Source organism: Hakea prostrata, chromosome 11 (assembly GCF_041222555.1).
Source record: "Hakea prostrata isolate BN-2017 chromosome 11, UWA_Hpros_2, whole genome shotgun sequence".
NCBI lineage: Eukaryota > Viridiplantae > Streptophyta > Magnoliopsida > Proteales > Proteaceae > Hakea > Hakea prostrata.
Window position 1 is genome coordinate 10,453,526 of NC_142610.1, and position 18,910 is coordinate 10,472,435.

Genomic DNA, 18,910 nt, shown 5'->3' on the forward strand with positions numbered 1-18,910 from the left:
GATAGGACAGGGGTAATAATGTCAATCAGGAAGAAAACTTTTTATATAGAATAATTAACCAAAACCTAAGTGAAACAGCTACCCAAGGATTCGCAGGAAACATTGTATAGCATTGAAGGTTGTTAACTAGTAGCTGAGATGCAAACACAACTAGATAGGTAGATCGCAGCCCTTGTCATATAAAAAAGGAAACAGCTACCTGGGGATTTAATACTAGGTAGATCGCACCTTAGAGAAGACTCAAAAAGGCATGCATAAGAACCATCACATAAAGGATTGCAATCTGAAACATACAGCCAGTCTTTGTGTCAGAGAACAACAAAAAAAACTTGCCCAAAAATCTGTCACATGAAGTGAGTCTGATCTGAAACAACACCAAACTTCATCTGGATTCCTTGGGTTGTTCGTAGCATGGATAAGTACTATTTGAGCCCTTCATAAGTCATCAAAGAAACAAACCATATAAACCAGTGGCTAGAACTTGAAGAAGAATCACAAAATAAATTTTGCAGAGTGCAGAACCGAATGGAGTAGAAAAAAAATCTGCAGTCTGTAGAATCGAATTTGTAACTGTAGGCTAGATAGATAGAAAAAAAAAAAAAAAATGAATTCTGCAGTGTGCAGAAAAGTAGGATTAAGAACAATAGATGAAGTTCTGGTATATTAGGGAATAAAAGGTATAAGAGATCAACTTATATTATCATCTTATCTGACGATAAAATAAGTACAGCAGTAGGTGGCTGCACACCAAAGAGAGGGACACTGAAAGAGAACTTCAGAAGAGAATACTGAGAACAACACCGTTTTGATTCAAAAGAGCTTTGATACCATGTTATAAAATAAACTTTAATCAACCAAACCAGTGCAATAACAAAAAGAACTTAGAAGAAGAAAAAGGAAGAAAAGAAGAGAAGAATAATTGATAGGAATCACATAAGCTTGCGATTCTAGCTTAAAACTCCTTAAATTGCAGCCACTTATTTATAGATATCAACAGTCTAGATTACAACTTGAGAAGCAAGCCATCTTGCCCTCTAAAAAAAGGAAATAAAGAGTACAACTTATGGACAGAATTTTCTAGTATTCTAACTCCTAAAATCTGTCCAAAATAGAAAGTAATGAAAAAGGAAGAAATTAGTAACTAACAGAAAATAGAACTATGCCTTCTAGCATGGAACAAAATTTGATTGATATGGTCGAAATATCGACCAAAATGCCTGCAAATTTTGAAAACGAAACGAAATACAAGGACAAGCACAAAAAGTGTCCTGTATCGTATCGTATTGACCGATATATTGGTTGACACAACACGATATTTCAGCCCGATATGGTATCGAGTCAAAATGATACATTCACAGGTTATAAAGTGTACTGTTTCGAGCTCTTTTTCGACATTTCGTCATTTTCAGGCATATCGAGCCCCTATCGCCAATGAGATTTCGACCTCCTTTTCAAATTTTTTTTATTTCCCTTGTTTTCATCCCTCTTTTCACCTAATTTCTACAACTCCATTTCATTCAAACACTAGATTTGCTCCTCCATTTGTGCATTTTCTCAAATCTTGCAAGGTGAGTAACCAACTTCTTTTTTTATTTTTGTTTTGTTTGTGCCTTAAATCATTTTAGATTGCTTCAAAATTTTTCAAAATTTAAGTATGTTTACTTTAGAGTGTTGATCTATGAATTTGTAGTGTCAAAATTAATTTTTTATTCTTCCTACTATTTTTTTATTTTTCCGTTATTAAAAATTATTTAATAAATTATGTATATTGCTAAAAATGTATATGTATAGTACATGTATGAGCTTCAAATTAATGTATATGACAGTTGAGACACCATATTGCTGTGATGGTGTTGAATTAATTTTTTTTCTGTTAATTATGTAATTTTACTGTATTTAATATATATTTAAATAATTAAACAAATATTTAAATATTAAAAAAAAAAATAATTTATGTTTTAAATTTAAAAATAGGAGAGTATTAGTGGAAGCATGTATGCAATTTTTGGAGCATGTTGTGGAGATTTTTAAGATAGTTAGTGTGTATTTTATATATTTTTAAATTATATATATATATATATATATATATATATATATATCAATAGGAAGTTATTATTAGAAGCATATATGTCATTTTTGGAGCATATTATAGAGCATTTCAAGATACTTAGTGTGTATTTCTTGTATCAAACACTCTCTTTCAAAGATGTCAAACATAGCTTGGCAACACAGGAGGCCACTGACAATTGATAGAAGGAAGAGCAAGTGTAATTACTCCAAGAAACAAATAGGAGGAGGTGGGGCCACTAGACTGAAGGTGCATCTAGCTGATGGAAACAGGGATGTAGTAGGGTGCCAAAAGGTGCCAGTAGAGGTCAAGAAGGCAATGGCCTCATATATTAGTGGTGGAAAGCAAAAGAGGAAAGAGAAGAAAACACAAAGGGAGGAGTTTGAGGATGCATACTTGGATGACCTTCTACATCCCGAGGATTATGGTCTGGATGGAGCCTATTTTATAGCAATATCTCCTACAGATCCGGATCTTGAGATTATTTGTAATGATCCAACTCTATTTAGGAGGCCTGAGCAAAAGCAGAGAAAGTTGAAGTACTTGTGGGGGAGTGTGAAGGAAAAAATGGAGATAGCTTTCTCCAAATGGGCTATGTACCATGGTGTTCTAGTACATACAGCCCAACGGCCCTACTGTAGGGTTATGATTGAGGAGATAGACAAGGTTGGGAGTGGTGTACAAGGGCCCACTCCACATGAGATATATAATGTCTATTTGCCTAAGCAGAAAGAGGACTTAAATGAGTACATTAATGGATTAAAGCCCATGTGATCTTATTATAGAATAATTATGATGACTGATGGTTGGACTGATCCCACTAGACAGTCCATCATCAATCCAGTGAGAAGAAGGATGCAAAATACATTTACAAATTATTGGAGCAAGTGGTGAAGGTGGTTGAAGTGGAGAATGTGATCCAAATTATGATTGATAATAATGGCTCTAACTACAAGAAAGTTGGGTTAAAGATGATGCAGAACTCCAAGTATCAAAACATGCTTCTACTTCTAGTACAAATTTTTATTTTTAAATACATATTACATTACATATACACTTTATGACTTTATATTGATGCCTTAATGGACAAATATAGGCCCTTTTGGACTCCATGTGCTACTCACTGCATTGACTTAATGCTAAAGAATATAGGAAAGGTCAAGCTTGTAAAGAAGACTATGGAGCAAGACTGACAAGTTAATACCTTCATTTATAACCACACATATGCATTAAAGATGATGAGGGACAAGTGTCAGGGTGACTTAGTGAGTCTAGGCAAAACTAGATTTGCTACCAATTGGATAACATTGCAGAGCCTTGAGGGTAGGAAGACTAGCCTTAGGAGCATGTTTGTATTAGAGCAGTGGTTTAACTGGAAAGGTTCTGCATCTGTAGGAGGAAGGAGTGCACAACCATACTCGATGACAGTTTATGAAATAATGTGAGGATAGTGGTGAAGATGCTTAAACTGTGGTGCATGTGTTGAGGATGGTAGACCAATAGAGAAGACCTACTCTACCACACATATGGGATGCAATAGATAGGATCAACACATGCGCCAGGTTACTCAGGTCTACCCACAAGGTAATAAGAAAATCCTTAACATCATTTAAGTTAGATGGGAGTCTATGTTACAGCATCCACTACATAAGGCTGGGGTTGTGAAGTCTAGGAACCAACTTAATTTTCATTATATTATCACTATTAAGTATCGTCTATTCCCTCTTATTTTTGCTTTTTCTTACACAACGTACTATGACTACTATCTAAATCCCAGGTAGCATTACAAAGATAATCTTGGGATAAGGCAAGATTTGATAAATGCCATCTAAACTGTAGTGAAGAGGTTGGAACCAAATCCATCTAAACAGACAATCATCCTTATGGAGGTGAGATTGTGATTTGATTTTCACAATTCATAGTTTCATACTAAGTTATTAAATATTAACCTAATTTTTTTTTTCTTTATATGTTAGATGAAGGCATCTAGGGATGCCATTAGGAGATTCTGTTGTTTCGTGGCCATATTGGGACAAGAATCCTTCCGTGGGGTTAAGTTAATTCAATATATATTTAATCAATTATATTATATCTTTAAGTTAGTTACTTAAGTATTGAAATGACTTGGAGTCTATGTTTGTTGTAGCTGAATGGTGGTTGCAATTTGGATGTGACTCACCCCACTTGAGTATGATTGCATGCAAAGTGCTCTCCCAGATATGTCTTGCCACTGGTTGTGAGCAAAATTGGAGCACCTTCAGCCTCATCCACTCAAAGAAGCGCAACCAATTGGGTGTAAAGTGTCTAAAGGACCTTGTCTATCTACACTATAATATGAGACTGAGGAAGGATCATATTAGATAGGGGCTAGATAGAGAGAGTAACAATATCAAATTGGCCGACATATTTGAGATGGATGATGATGATAACCCAATATTTGACTGGATCAGGGACAATGGAGAGCCCTTGCTGGATGAGGAGGGAGGTCGTCCTAGTAGACATATTGCAGAGGAGATGGGGGCTGGGCGCACCTCATGGCCCAAAAGGGGAGTGCATATGTAGCATCCGCCTATCCCTTCTTGCCACACCCTAGTACATCCACCCAGAGTGAAGATTTGATTGTCTAGTCCAACACAAGGATGATGCAACTCAAGCATCCCCCAACAACGATCATGACGATGATGATGATGATGATGGAGGGGATGAGGAGAGTGTTGGACCTCATGATTAGGATTCAGCTAATCCTAGGGACAGACCACTAGCACCAACACCAATAGTACATGAGAGTTAGGGAGGGGGAGGACGATCACTGAGATTCACAGGTGAGAGTCAGTTCACCCATGCGACACAAGATTCATACTGTGGTGGAGCTACATCTCGAGGCAAAAATATTCCGTCGACATATTCAAGAAAAGGGAAGGGGAGACAGCATGGATATGGCACGGAGGACACACCATCATATGGGTTTTACCATCCGGCTGATGCAGAGAGTTTGGTGGGCTCTATGAGATTGATAAGCATAGATGATTTTATAGACTCCACATTTAGCGGATCTGGATGGCAAAGGCCCGTAGAGTCCTCATATAAGACTATTGTGAAGAGTGTTGGTTCTACTGGGTCCACTTATGGAGCTTATGGTGTCACTCCTAGCTAACAGACTCAGAGTCGGCTATCAATGGAGCCCTAAGGTCATAGAGCTTATGGAGCTTATGGTGTCCCTCCCACTATCACCTATCGAAGTCAGCCACTAGAGCCTTATTATCATTATGGAGCTTATGGTGTCCTTGCCCCTACCAACGACATGGAGTTTCTTCATTTGTTAAGAAAATCTTCCACTCTATACCACAACAATCACCAGTCCTTCCATCTGCAGTTGAGCTAGTTCCTTATCCGAAGATTCCCAACTTCCTGCCATCAGGACATCTTAGGCATGTGGATGAGGCCACATACAAAGCTGCAGTTGTCAACTATATGGAGCAAACATCATGGGATGTGTATTGTCATTTGTATGGGGTGCAAAGGGAAGATGGAGATATGTATTAAGCAGACTTGTAGTTGTTAATATTCTCGATTTTTCTCATATATACTCATACTTGAATGTTACCTTTTCAATGGTTTTTATGGTAAACTAGTAGTTTCATAGTGTGTATTGTGCTTGAAATAGGTAGGATGCAAGATTCCATATCATTTTGAGTCTATATAAGGCTTGACATTGAAGGTCAAAACTTCAGGAAAAAAATCATTGGTTTTGACCGAAATTTTAGTCAAAACCTGGAAATCTCGCACTTTCCCTAGGTCAAAATCTAGGTTTCAACCAAATTTTCTTCCTTGATTGTAGTAATACCAAAATTCACACTTTCCTTGATTTTAGCAGGCCTTTATTTATATTAGAAACTTGCCAAAATAGGAATAGATCTATGTCACTCAGACATAAGTCAGGATTTTCTTAAATCTCACAACGGAAACTGCTGCATTGAAATGAAACGTTAAAATGCCATACTGTTACATCAATGCATCATGTACTCATACACTAATGATCAAAGTTCAAACAAGTTTAATATATTAGACATGTTCATATGTCAAATAACAAAGTTCACATGATAATCCAACAATCAAAGTTAAACCTTGTGATCACATAGTCTTGTCTCACTAAATGGAAAAAGCGACACGTCTTGTGATATCTTGGAGAGATACCTCGTGAATTCTCAAACCAGGGAAGCAATACATATCAGCTCTAAGGTTTCGAACCACTATCGACGTAAGACATCTCTAAGAGAAGACAACTTTATTGTACAATCATGGTAACCTGGTTGCTTTTTTGTTCGAGTTAGTATCCTAAAGAAAATAATAAACTTTTGGGTTTTAGGCAAAGCTCGTGTACAAGTGTACAAGACAAGGACAGATGTCTAGAGCAGACTTTAGATCCTAAAACTCATTAGTGAATCTATTAATGGCATCCGATAAGTAGCAACAAAATGGTATAAGCGCATCTTGAAAAGCCATAAACCTAATCATGTTTCAGAGGAAGCTTTCTAAGAGTCTCGAATGATTAAACTGCCTCTTCATGCAGCATCAAGTCCATATATAGGCACCAAAAGAACAAAGAAAACCAACAGAACAGCTTGATCCACTAAATTTCTGAAGATTCAGGAACTAGGAAGCTAGCAGTCCAAAATGCAAAATAGCTTGAAAATCAGTTCTACCTTTTGATTGAAAACTTACCACATTTAGTTGATCTTATAAACTTTTGGAACTCAGTTTCTGGATGCATTTTGTGTGGCATCTCCTCAAGAGTTTCATGATTTGTCACCTACATACTAACTATTGTAAGACTATAACTTGATTAAACAAAAGTATTGATCAATGAGAAAAAGGATAATAAGTATACAGCTGGGAGGTCAGAGATAGCATCACGAAGAAGAAGTGCTCTTTCTAGTATGCGAGATTGGCCTTCATCATAAGCAACAGTGTTGCGCTGAAATATTTAAGATAAAGCGACAAACTAATCACCAATCAAAGGAAAGATCACACAAAATTAGAAGTCAAATTTAAAAAACTGAAATTACCTCAAATTCATTTGGAGTACCATATCTAAGAATAACATCGTGTGTTGGAAGTGGATATTGAGGTAGTTTCTACAAAAGGAAAAGTAAAAACATAAAAATTAAATATTCTTATGAAAATAAAAATACGCAATTGTCTAAATGCATCTGCACATAAATGCATGCATGCTGGAACATACACATGGAGAGAAGAGAGAGAACTAGCCTCACACGGATGGGCACCCCACAAAAAAACACGCAACCGAAACTGTGGAAGACCATAACAACCGGCAGCCATGATTCCAAGCCTAGCTTGGTAATTCAAATGAACCAAACGGCTTAAAGCATATCTTCCAAGAGAAGCATCAGCAAATCTCAAAATGTCAACCACGTTCTCCATTAAAACAAATTTAGGCTTTAAATACTTCACTATATCCATGAAAAATACCACTTGACGATTTCTTTCATCTTCAAGTGGGGCATCAACATTTCTGAATCGGTTATAGCCACTAATCCCTTGGCATGGAGGTCCTCCACAAACAACATCAGCATCTCCCTGGCAGTAGTCAATTTGATAAGGAGATGGTTTGATAGAAATTTATCCTTTTAAAGGAGTAAAAATTGACGCATCTGAAGTAAGTCTTACCGGAAGTGGCAATATTTTTAACTTAAATCCTTCTCTCACAAAATCCCTTATTCCATCTTGGCATTTACTGGGAAACATATACACTGTAACCAGTAATGTATCATGTTAAGAAAATGGCACAAACCTAGAAAGTGACATACCTCAGCTCTTCAACTGGTTCCCAAGTATCATCATTTGGACCATAACCTTTCCAACGAACCTAAAAGAATGCCATTTGGAACAAAATTATAACAAGTTTCCTCCTTCCTTATCCAATCTATAACACAAGCACTTTACTCATTGTCAGCGAAATCCAAAAACAGAAGGAGATGTTCCCAAAATCTGATGAGGATTATCAGAATTACATCATAGAAATACGATTCTTCTGATAAGAGCACCAAAGGGATGATATTCTGATCTAATGAGTTGAACTCTAACTAGCTTGACCGTTTAAAGTAGACTCTTTTGGAATAATAGGTGGTCACATGGCATTTTGTATTTTTAAAGAAATTTTTTGTAGCAAAAATAATGATATCTCTAATTATAGCCCCTCTGTGATGTTAATATATCTCTTTATACCATCCCTAAGCCAACAACTCAACAAGAAAAATGCATGGCAGAAAAAGACAGGTTGGAAAATCGCAATATATGATTGCTTTCTTTTTAAGTAATCAATATATGGAAGTCTGGCAAAGATAATCAGAACAATTTATGTGGGACCAGAGTAGCCCCATGCTTTATTGAAACCAAAACAATATGAATCCCAAATACAAAGGAGCGGTATGACCAGCCTTACCCCCATCCATGGAAACAAAATACTCGCACAAATTTTAAAAAATAAACCCCCTAAAATGAAAAAAAAAAATTACATTACAAGCATTATGTTCTGGTAAGCCAGCTTTGTCTTCTCATGACTCAATTTATCATGTAACTTCTTCTCAAAATGGAATAATGCACTACACAAATGAGCCACAACACGAATTTGCTGAGCAGTCCACCTCTTGATTGTTTTCTCTATGTTAGGAACCCTCCCTCTAGACTAAGACTAAATTACTAAAAATAATAAGGATAAACACTATGACAAGAAAACAAGGAGATAATCTGGTTTTTATGGTGCCAGTTACCTCCATAGCAACATACTGCACACAGCTAGAGGCTGCCGAAACACTCACATAAAACATTCCATAACCTTTCCTCTCATCTTTCGCCATCTCCCTTCCATAACCCACCAACCAGTAGTCGGTTATGATAAACCCCACTCTCCTCCAGGCAGCATCCTCCCTGGTCCTATCATTCCCGCCACCTCGAATTTCACCTTGTCCTCAGGATGAAGTAAGATCAGATGGTTGGTCTTCCCATGCTTGCCACACAACCACGTTCTCAGAGGCCGAATAGCAGATCCATTTTCAAAGACACACCTCAGGGCCAATGTCACTTACCAATTCAATGACTTGCAGTGTCCTATTCCTTCCATTCTTCACCAAAGCTTCAACTGAAGGCAATTGCCCTACTGTACAAATGGAGACAGGGTTGCTGCCTTCCATGGGTGCCCTCTCATGGAGATGTCCATGCCCTCTGTCCACGTTATCATTGCTCCCGCTGTGTTGGTTGTGCCCTCATTGAACTAAGTTAACGTCTTCATAAACTTTGCATCTTCAAATGAGGATGCAGATTGAGAGTAATAGTAATTGAGTACTCTGTTTCCACACCCTTAAAATCCTCTACATCCAACAAACTTAGGTACTTAATCAACTTCTGCACTTCATCACATAATAAACCTTTGAAACGTCTCCCACTCCATCATTTGGAAATCTGCGTAACCCTGAAATTCTTTAAGCCGGGAAAAAGCAGTTAATGGGTTAAGCATGGGAATCCCAATTTCGTTAACCTGAACCTCAACAAGTGCTCGGCTCCCAATTCCTGCTGTGTCTTTTACCAACTTAGCACTTTTCTGTTCTGTCCTCACTAAAGGCGATTTTGAAGGGGTTCAACATGATTGCTTCCATCCAACTGCACGCAGATGAAATATTGGGGCTCACCATTTAGGTTGCAGATGGGATAGATTCCAAATTTGTGTAATTAATCAACCAAACAGTAATTTCTCTTTGTTCTCTTATAGCTTCACTTATTTTGAACAGTTCTTTGATCTGTTTCAGGTCCTTGATGAAAGTGGCAAGTCCTTCCCATGATTTCTTCCTGAGTATATCCCGTCAGCTCGAGAAAACTATCAGATGCAAATGTATCTCTGTGATAGAAAATCCTTCCGAGGTCATCTTCGATAGTAACAAGCCACATCCCTTGCCTTCAGAGTCAAAGCCACCTCCTCCACCACCGCTCTTGGCCCCTTGAGGTTCAGATATGCAGATTGCTTAACACAATAGGGGGAAAAGAAAATGGAGCAGTGAATTCTTATAATGCCCCTGTTGATAAGGGTTAACAAATGGGCCATTTAAGTTTTGGGCCTCTTCTTGTGTGGGCTCTACATCCACTGCTAGACTAGGCATAGCAGGTTTTCTTTAGATCCCAGTTGCAGAGTCCTACTGCCATGGATTCTATGCAATATGTAATTTTCCATTTTGTTAACTTAGTTTAGGAAATTTTTCCTAGCTGAGGTTTGACTTTATATTATAAATAAAGTACTAGGGGAGAGCCTCAACATACTGTGGACATGAGTTATGGGTAGAGTCCAGAAAATTACCAAATCTTGACTGAGATCTTGATCCAACCACCCTTTGATGTGAATCCAATTCTAGGGTTAGGGTTTCTTGGAAAGATTCCCTCGAATTAAGGATTTGCCCAGAATCTTCTCACTAACAATGGTAAAATAATGTGGACAAGTTTTGGGATGATTTGTGGATCTCTAAGAAATTATGGGAAACCTTAGGGACAAGTTATGATTATTGACAAATCACCCAAGGGATCGTTTGAGATACCCAAGAAGGATATGGGATGAGACAAACATGGGATGGAAGGGAGAGGAAAGGAAAACTGCGATTAGGTATGGGAAGGGTTGAGATAAAGCGACAAGCAATATAAACAATTTGGGATTAGATAGAAGAGATATGAGTTGTAATAGGGTAACCTAAAATTATGTGGAAGGGTGGGAAGGGGAAGGGAAACTTATGGTTAGGGGATGGGGGAGTTCTTGCAATCTTTCTTTCTTTCTTCTTTTCTTTACTTTTTCTTTCTCTCTCTTTTTTTTTTTTTTTTGGGGGGGGGGGGGGGGGCTCTCTTTTCTGTTTTTTTTTTTCCTAAAATTCTGCCTCAAGAACCAAAAATTTACAAAAGAAAAAAAAAGCAGAATAAAGGGGGAAAGAAGGGTACCGCAAGAAATAGAAGGGGGGGGGGGGAGCAGCTGCAGTGAGGAGGGGAAACAGGAAATGCAGAAATTTCTGCAACTTCAAGAAAGCCTGCCATGGGGTTTTCTTGGGTTCTTATGCTGCTGCAGGTTCAAGAAAACCGGGAAAAAAATGGGCCAGAGGAAGGAGAGGGATGGGGAAGGGTTGCAGCAGGGTGGGGAGGGGTCTTGGTTGGATCGCAGGTTAGACGAGGGGCTGGGAAGGGGGTATTAGCTGCTGAACTTACTTGGAAAAGGTGCTGGAGTGGAAGATGGCAGCTGATGTGATAAAGGAAGTTGCTGCAACTTGAATCAAGATTTCTTAAATCTGCCGTGGCTCTCCCAAAGGGAACCACGACTTGTTTCCCCCTAGCAATATTCAATCTTACTCAATGCAGACCAAGCTTACATTCATATGCTGGCATATTATAGCCTTACATCAAAAAGAAAGAATTTAACTGAAATTGGAAGACTCTATCTTGACTCAGCTAGACTTAGAGACCAACTTAACTAGGGTTTCCTTTATAAGTTAGGATACCCTTTACAACCAATTATCAATCACCAAAATTGAAAGAGTTCTTCTTGAAATAACAGTCTAACTAATCTATAAGAGTCCTCTTCAGGAAAAGACTCCTTACCTAAGTAAAACACAATCACTAATAAAGATAGATTCCAATAAAAAAAAAACTCCTAAAAGATACAAACACTTTTTGCAAAAGAGTCTTATCTACAATTTAATGAATGGAAACCAATGGGCTCTTATAATAAAGCTAAAATTTTGAATTTAGATTCCAACAGTAAAATAGGGTCTAAATTACCTAAAATACTCCAGTAATAGGGTTAGGCCAGCCTGCATGGGTGGGCCATGGGGCCCACTTTAGGGTTTGGCTAGGGGGATCAATCTGTGTTCACATCACCCTTTTAAGTCCCACACCTCGTGCGAGATAGATCGAGATCTCAACATGTCTCGCCTCCTCTTGCCTCCTCTTGCCTCCCATCTCACCAACAGCTTCCCAAGTTCATTTTTTGAAGGATTGTTGCCAGAATTTGACTTGCAACACTCCTAAACAAGGTTTAGCACATCCACATCAAGAAAAGAAGATCAATCAAGACCATTTGAAGGAGTCGAGAATGTGATATTCTATTGTACCCGAATGGATGGAATCCTATTGGTATTTAAATTATTTGATGTATCTTATCACTTTCTTTTTACTTATATGTCATAATGGTTTTATATTTCATGTTTTATAGCCTTGCACGATTTCAAACTTAGGGTTGAGTTAGAGCTTACACTTAGTGTTGTTTTCTCACAAATCTAAGGCCATCAAAGTTAGGCTAAATACCAACTTTGAGCTCAACCTGACCCTCAAACCCTCAAGATGGGCCCTCGAGTTCACCCGAGTTGGTTTGGGGAAAAAATACCAAATCTCGAGCCAGATTTCGCTTTTTCTCAAGGGCGAGATCTGGTATTGTTGGAAGAGTGGAAAAAATTCTAGCTTGTGTTTGAATCATAGTTGTCAAGGCGTCGCCTTATTTTTAGGCAATAAGGCGTCCGCCTTTTTTTTTTTTTAATCACGAGAAAGATGCCTAATCGAAGGCATATATTGAAATACTAATTAGATTCCGATTCTAAAGTATCTATTGTTTGAACCTATATGCATATGTATAATGACGCTACATGTGATAAAATGTTAAAATAAAAATAAAAATAAAAACAAACAAAATCGAAAGAGAATAAGTTCTTGATTCAAGTTTGACACTCTCACTCTCACTCTCACTCTAATCCCTAATCTCTTTCTCTCTTCCTCTCTTCTTCTCTTCCATTCCCGCAACGACACTTCGGCAAGCAGTGGCCAAGGACAAACAACTTCTTCTCTTCCTTTCTTCTAGCGACTTTTTATTTAGGACCTATTATGTGTGGTTTGTAGTATGTTGGATGACTTGAGGTAGTCTGATATTTAGTTTTTTTATTATATAAGATATGATAGATTTAGAGTGAATGAGATGTACACTAAAAATTTCACTTAAAATGCCTCAACCGCCTCAAAAGCGCCTCGGAGGTCGCCTCGGAGGTCACCTCGTTGACTCATTGCCTCAATTAGCCTAAACCGCGTTGCATCGCCTCGTCGCCATGACAACTATGGTTTGAATGACACAACAGGAGCTTTATTTATACTTAAAACTTACCAAATACATAACAAACTAAATCTTCCTTGTTTGAAAATCTTACAAGAAAAATAAAATCCTAGCAAATCTACCCTAAATAAGGAAACCCCAAATATGACAAGTAAACCTACTAAATCTGTATTACAGCACTCCCCCTCAAGATGGCGTATAGAAATTTGACTCACTGATTATCTAAGGTAACAAAGGAAACCTGAACCAGCCCGGTCTCAACCTTTTCGTTGACGAAGTGCATGTCGATCTCCACATGCTTGGTCCTATCATACTGTACCAGATTATGAGCCATGTTGATCCATGACTTGCTGTCCAAATATAGCTGTATAGGTACCCCTAAATTTGTCCCAAGCTCCTGAAGAAGCCCCTTCAACCACAATACCTCACAAATACCTTGAGCTAAAGCCCTAAATTCTACTTCAACACTCGATCGTGCAACTACTGCCTGTTTCTTGCTTCTCGACGTACCAAGTTGCCTCCTACATATGCACAATGGCCAAAGGTAAACCTCTTGTCATCTGAACATCCTGTCCAATCTGCAATCTGTGTATGCTTCTACTCCAAGGAGTCCACAAGCTAAAATGAAAATACCTCTCCTTGGAGTAGCCTTCAAATATCTCAAGATCTGGTATACTACACCTGGATGTGAAGAATTAGAATCATATATATACTAAATGACAAGACTAACTACAAATGTGAAATCTGATATAGTGTGTGACGAATAGACCAAACTCCCAACCAACGTTTAATAGCTTGTCTCAACAACTGGTTCTCATTCTACTGCCTTTGAGTGTAGATTAGTCTCAACAAGAGTTTCAGCTGGCCTACAGCCTAACATCCCAGTCTCCTCCAGTAAATCCAAAGTATACTTCCTCTGAGAGAGAGACACCACTAGCCAAATAAGCCACTAACATGAGGAAATACCTAAGTTTGCCCATATCCTTCATCTCAAATTCAATCCTCAAAAAAGTCTTCAAGGTTGAAATTTCTTTCTCACTGCTACTTGTGATCACAATATCATCTACATGAAGTACAATAGCCTGGGAGCCATCTCGCTTAATGAACAAGGTATGGTCTGCATTACTTTACATGTAGCCTTAGGAAACCATGGCTCTATGAAACCTCCCAAACCAAACCCTAGAAGACTGCTTCAGCCCATACAAAGCTCTCTTTAACTTGCACACTTTCCCATGAGTCTTAACAGTAGAATACCCAGGTGGCACATCTATGTACACCTCTTGGAGTTCACCATGTAAAAAAGCATCCTTCACATATAATAGTTGTAGACTCTAGCCTTTATTCACTGCATATGAAACAATAGTCTGAATTGTGTTCATCTTAGCAATAGGGGCAAACGTTTACTGGTAGTCAATGGAAAAGTCTGAGTACAGCCTTTTGCCACCAATCTTGCCTTATACTTCTCAACAGTCCCATCTACCTTGTGCTTAATTACGAACACCCATTTGCACACTATAATCCACTTTCCTACAAGCAAAGTCACCAATTCCCACATTTTGTATTTCTCCAGAGCTCGCATTTCCTCATCTATAGCTTCCTTCCAGTTTAAATGAGATAATGCTTCCTGCCAAGTGTTAGAACATAAGTAGAGGAAAAGGAGGAAATGAAACTTTGAAATTCTAGGGACAAGGACTCATACAAAACATAACTAGAAATAGGATGTTCGGTGCAAGTCTACAGCTGCTTTCTCAATGCAATTGGTAAGCCCAAAGTAGGATTAAAAGAAGGGTCAAGGACAATCTCACTTGAAGGAACGGATTCTTCAAAATTAGGAGCCGAAGCTTCCAACTGGATGGGTTCAAAAGGGGTCACTCACTGCTCTCATTGATAGGTCTTCAGAGGTCTAAGTTTCCCCTGCACATCATCCACTAATTGTTCCTTTCTGGTCACTCCATCTTCTAAAGGAGGATCATCTGCAGGTATCTTAGGAGAAATATCAAGAGGAGGATTCAACAATGGAACCTCTTCAATCAGACTCTCCCCTTGAAGATGTGTAGGGGAAAAAGGAACCTTTTCCTAGAACACAACATCTATAGGGACAGAAATGACGAGAACCAATGTGATAACACTTATATCCCTACCGTGTAGGAGGATAACCCAAAAAAATGCACATTGACCCATGATGATCCAATTTACCATGAACATGGTTTTGGACAAAGGCAACACAACCAAAAACCTTAAGGGGAATTGTAAAGGTTGTTGCCCCTAAAAGAACCTCAAGGGGGCAGTGCTAGTCTAAGACCCAGGAAGGCATTTGGTTAATTACATACGTTGCAATAAGAATTGCATCACCCCAAAACCGAGGAGGCACATGCATAGTAAACATAAAGGACCATACTAACTTAAGTAGACATCTATTATTGCATTCGGCAACCCCATTTAGAGGTGTGGAGTGTCGATGCAATTGGTCTAGTAGTCTAGTGTATGATTCCATGGTCAACAAAGTAAGAAGGGAATGCTCCATCCACGTACTCGGTACCATTATTTGTACGAAGGATTTTGATTATAGGCCCAGACTGAGTCCTAACCTCATTATAAAATTTTGGAAACATGAGAAAACATCACTCTTTTGGTGAAGTAAACCCATATGGTCCTAGTACAACAATTACTAAAGGAAACAAACCATCTATGACCAGACAATGAAACGGTCCTAAAAGGACCCCACACATCAAAATGAATAACTGAAAAAGGAATATAACCACGATGGTCTGAAATTGGGCAAGCATGTCTAGTCTGTTTAGCTAGAATGCAAGCCTCACAATAAAAATCATTTAAATTACATGTTTCAACTAAATTAGGAAACAACTTAGACAAAAATGTGACGAAGACGATTATGCCACAGCAATAAGGGAAAAAATGCAAGAGAAATGGAACTAAAGGCCATAGAAAGAGTTGATGGAAACCCATCCAGTAAGTAGAGCCCCCCTTTCTGTCTACCACTGCCAATTGTACCCGTTTCCAGATCTTGAAACACAAGGTTATCAAGAGTAAAGCTACTAATGGATATAAGGTTAGCCGAAAAATAAGGAACATGCAAAACAAAAGATAAGGTAAAAGAGGGTGAACAAATAATGGATCCCTGCTAATAAATAGGAGAAAGTGACCCGGCAGTTGTTCGAACAACTTGAGTTAAAGGAGTATGACAGTAAGCATGAAACAAGGAAGATGAACCAATCATACGATCGGTTGCTCTAGAGTCAATTACCCAAGAGGGATATATCAATTGACATTGTGTCAACCAAAAATACCTATAAAAGAATGTGGATCAACAAAGGGAACAATGTCAAAAGCTACACTTGCACCGGAAGTCAGCACTGAAGAAGACACGTCAAGCTTGGAAATCAACTGGCAAAGGTGTTGGAGTTTGTTAGAGGAATGGGGTGCCGGAGCACTCAAGTTAGAATTTGTTTGGTCCTTATTTCCACTTCTACCTCCTCCACGAGAATTTGTCGGATGTCCATGCAACTTCCAAGACCTGTCCTTTGTATGATGCTCTTTTTCACAATACTCATACTTCACTGGATAGCGAGAGTCATCAGACCCAAACTTATTATTGCCAAAACCAGCCACTAATGCAGACCAATCAAATGTTTGTGTATACCACATATGCCTGCCGACTATCCTCAGTGTCAACTATAGCATAGGCTTGCTAGAGAAGGAAAAGACTCTCAGAAAAGAATATATGCTCGAATTTGATCACACTCAATATTCAGCCCTGCCAAAAAGTTATACACCCTGAGCTTGTCTTCCCACTTCTAATAGGCAGCAACATCCGCAGCACATGATGGAATAAAACCGTTTTAGAAGTCAAGGGTCTAATAATATCCTCAAAGAGTGTTATAGTGTTGTGACAGGCTAAGCTCCTTCTGTGTTAACTGGTGAATTTTTCTTCTTATTTCAAAGCACTAAGCATCATTCCCAACCTTGGAATACATTTCATTGGAAACTTTCCAAATCGTGGCAGCATTAAAAAGAAGAAGGTAACCCTTTGCAATACTTGGTTCAATAGAATTGAGAAGAAATCCAATAACCAAGCACTCATTTATCTCCCACTTGTTTTGATCTGTACCAAGTGAAGAAGGCTTGATAGAAGTCTTATGATGGCCAGTAAGACCACGAGCACCAATCGCAAGAGAAACAAAACGAGACCAGCGAAGGTAATTAGTCCCATTAAGCTTAACAGTGGCCATCGAGAAACAGAACAAGACTAAGGAAGGTAAATAGTCCAATTAAGCTTAACAGTGGCCATTTGAAAAGGAGAAAAATCATGACCCCGAGAAATAAATGAAACGGGAGGATCCTAAACACCAGATGTACAAGAAGAGGCGGGGATCATTAGATCGGCCATCGCATGAACTATAATAGATACTGAGGAAAAATAGGTTTGGTGGGAGAAAAAGTACTCACCACAAAAAATAACTCACAAAGAATGGCTTAGGATAAGAAAAAAAATTTCTAGATCATGGAAATGGAGAGAGGCGACTTATATTTTGTCCTCCTTCCTTTTTTTTGGGGGGAATAGCTAGTGGTGCCACAAGTTAGAAAGGGGGCTTAGAAGGGAAAAACAGTGACCATGGTTTGGGTTTTGGGTGATCTAACCATGGTTTGGTTGGTTTCTAGTTTTTCCGAATGGGTTAGATGATTTTGGTTGTTTCGATGGTTTTGGCTGAGTTAGATGGTTCGACGGTTGCAATGGAAGAAGTAAAAAAAAGAAAAAAGAAAAAAAAAGAAGAAAGAAAGGTGTGATAGCCAAAGGAGGCTGGCGATGATGGTGGAAGGGTTAAATGGGCCAAAGAACAATGGCGAAAGAGGTTCGATGCTTGATGGTGATCCTACAATGTTTGGTTCCCCTCCCCCTCTCTGTGGAAAGTAAACGGAGTGTTATGCTATTAAGAGTGAAGAGAAGAAAGGGACGATGGAGGAGATGGTGCTTACTGATGGATCAAAGTTGGCTCTAATACCATGTTGGAAGAGTGGAAGAAATCTTGGTTTGTGTCTGAAGGACACAATAGGAGCTTTATTTATACTTAAAACTTATCAAATACAAGACAAACTAAATCTTCCCAGTATGGGAATCTTAGAAGAAAAATAAAATCCTAGCAAATCTATCCTAAACAAGGAAACCCCAAATATGGAAAGTAAACCTACTAGATTTGTATTACAACAGGTACCTTGATAGAATCTCCCAAATCTACTACAACGAAACTATACTGGTGAGATACAAGTCAATGAAGTAATAAGAAAATTAGGAAGTAACAAAAATAATAAGTAACCAAACTAGAAGCTACTAAAGCATAATATCATTAACATTCCCCCTTAAGCTTCAGCATACAAATCAAGGGCTTCAGTTTGGGATAACAAGAACATATTCCAAAATGACTTCATCAATCTTGAGCACAAGTAGCAACAACAGACACGGAAAGAACTACACCCAAGAGATAATCAACTTCAACTTAAATAAAATCTTCATGTCAAACAAACCATATAACAATAAGAATAATAGGTGGTAGTGAAGACAACCATATCCAAAAGTATAACAGCCACAATAAAATCAAGGGCATTATTCAAATAATGCCAGTAGTAGAGAGGAATCTCCACAAAAGAAGGTAAAATGTGCAGCTCCAATGTCCACACAAATAGAT

General features: G+C 38.4%; 1 protein-coding gene across 1 annotated transcript in view; it reads right to left on the minus strand.

The window, feature by feature from the left end:
• Window positions 1-18,910, minus strand: part of LOC149000041 (DNA (cytosine-5)-methyltransferase CMT2-like) — a 53,780-nt gene that overhangs the window by 5,947 nt on the left and 28,923 nt on the right. Inside the window, 6 exon segments of the mRNA XM_089139804.1 lie at window positions 6,791-6,878; window positions 6,957-7,043; window positions 7,135-7,203; window positions 7,337-7,666; window positions 7,757-7,823; window positions 7,897-7,955. Coding sequence (XP_088995930.1) covers window positions 6,791-6,878; window positions 6,957-7,043; window positions 7,135-7,203; window positions 7,337-7,666; window positions 7,757-7,823; window positions 7,897-7,955 — 700 coding nt within the window.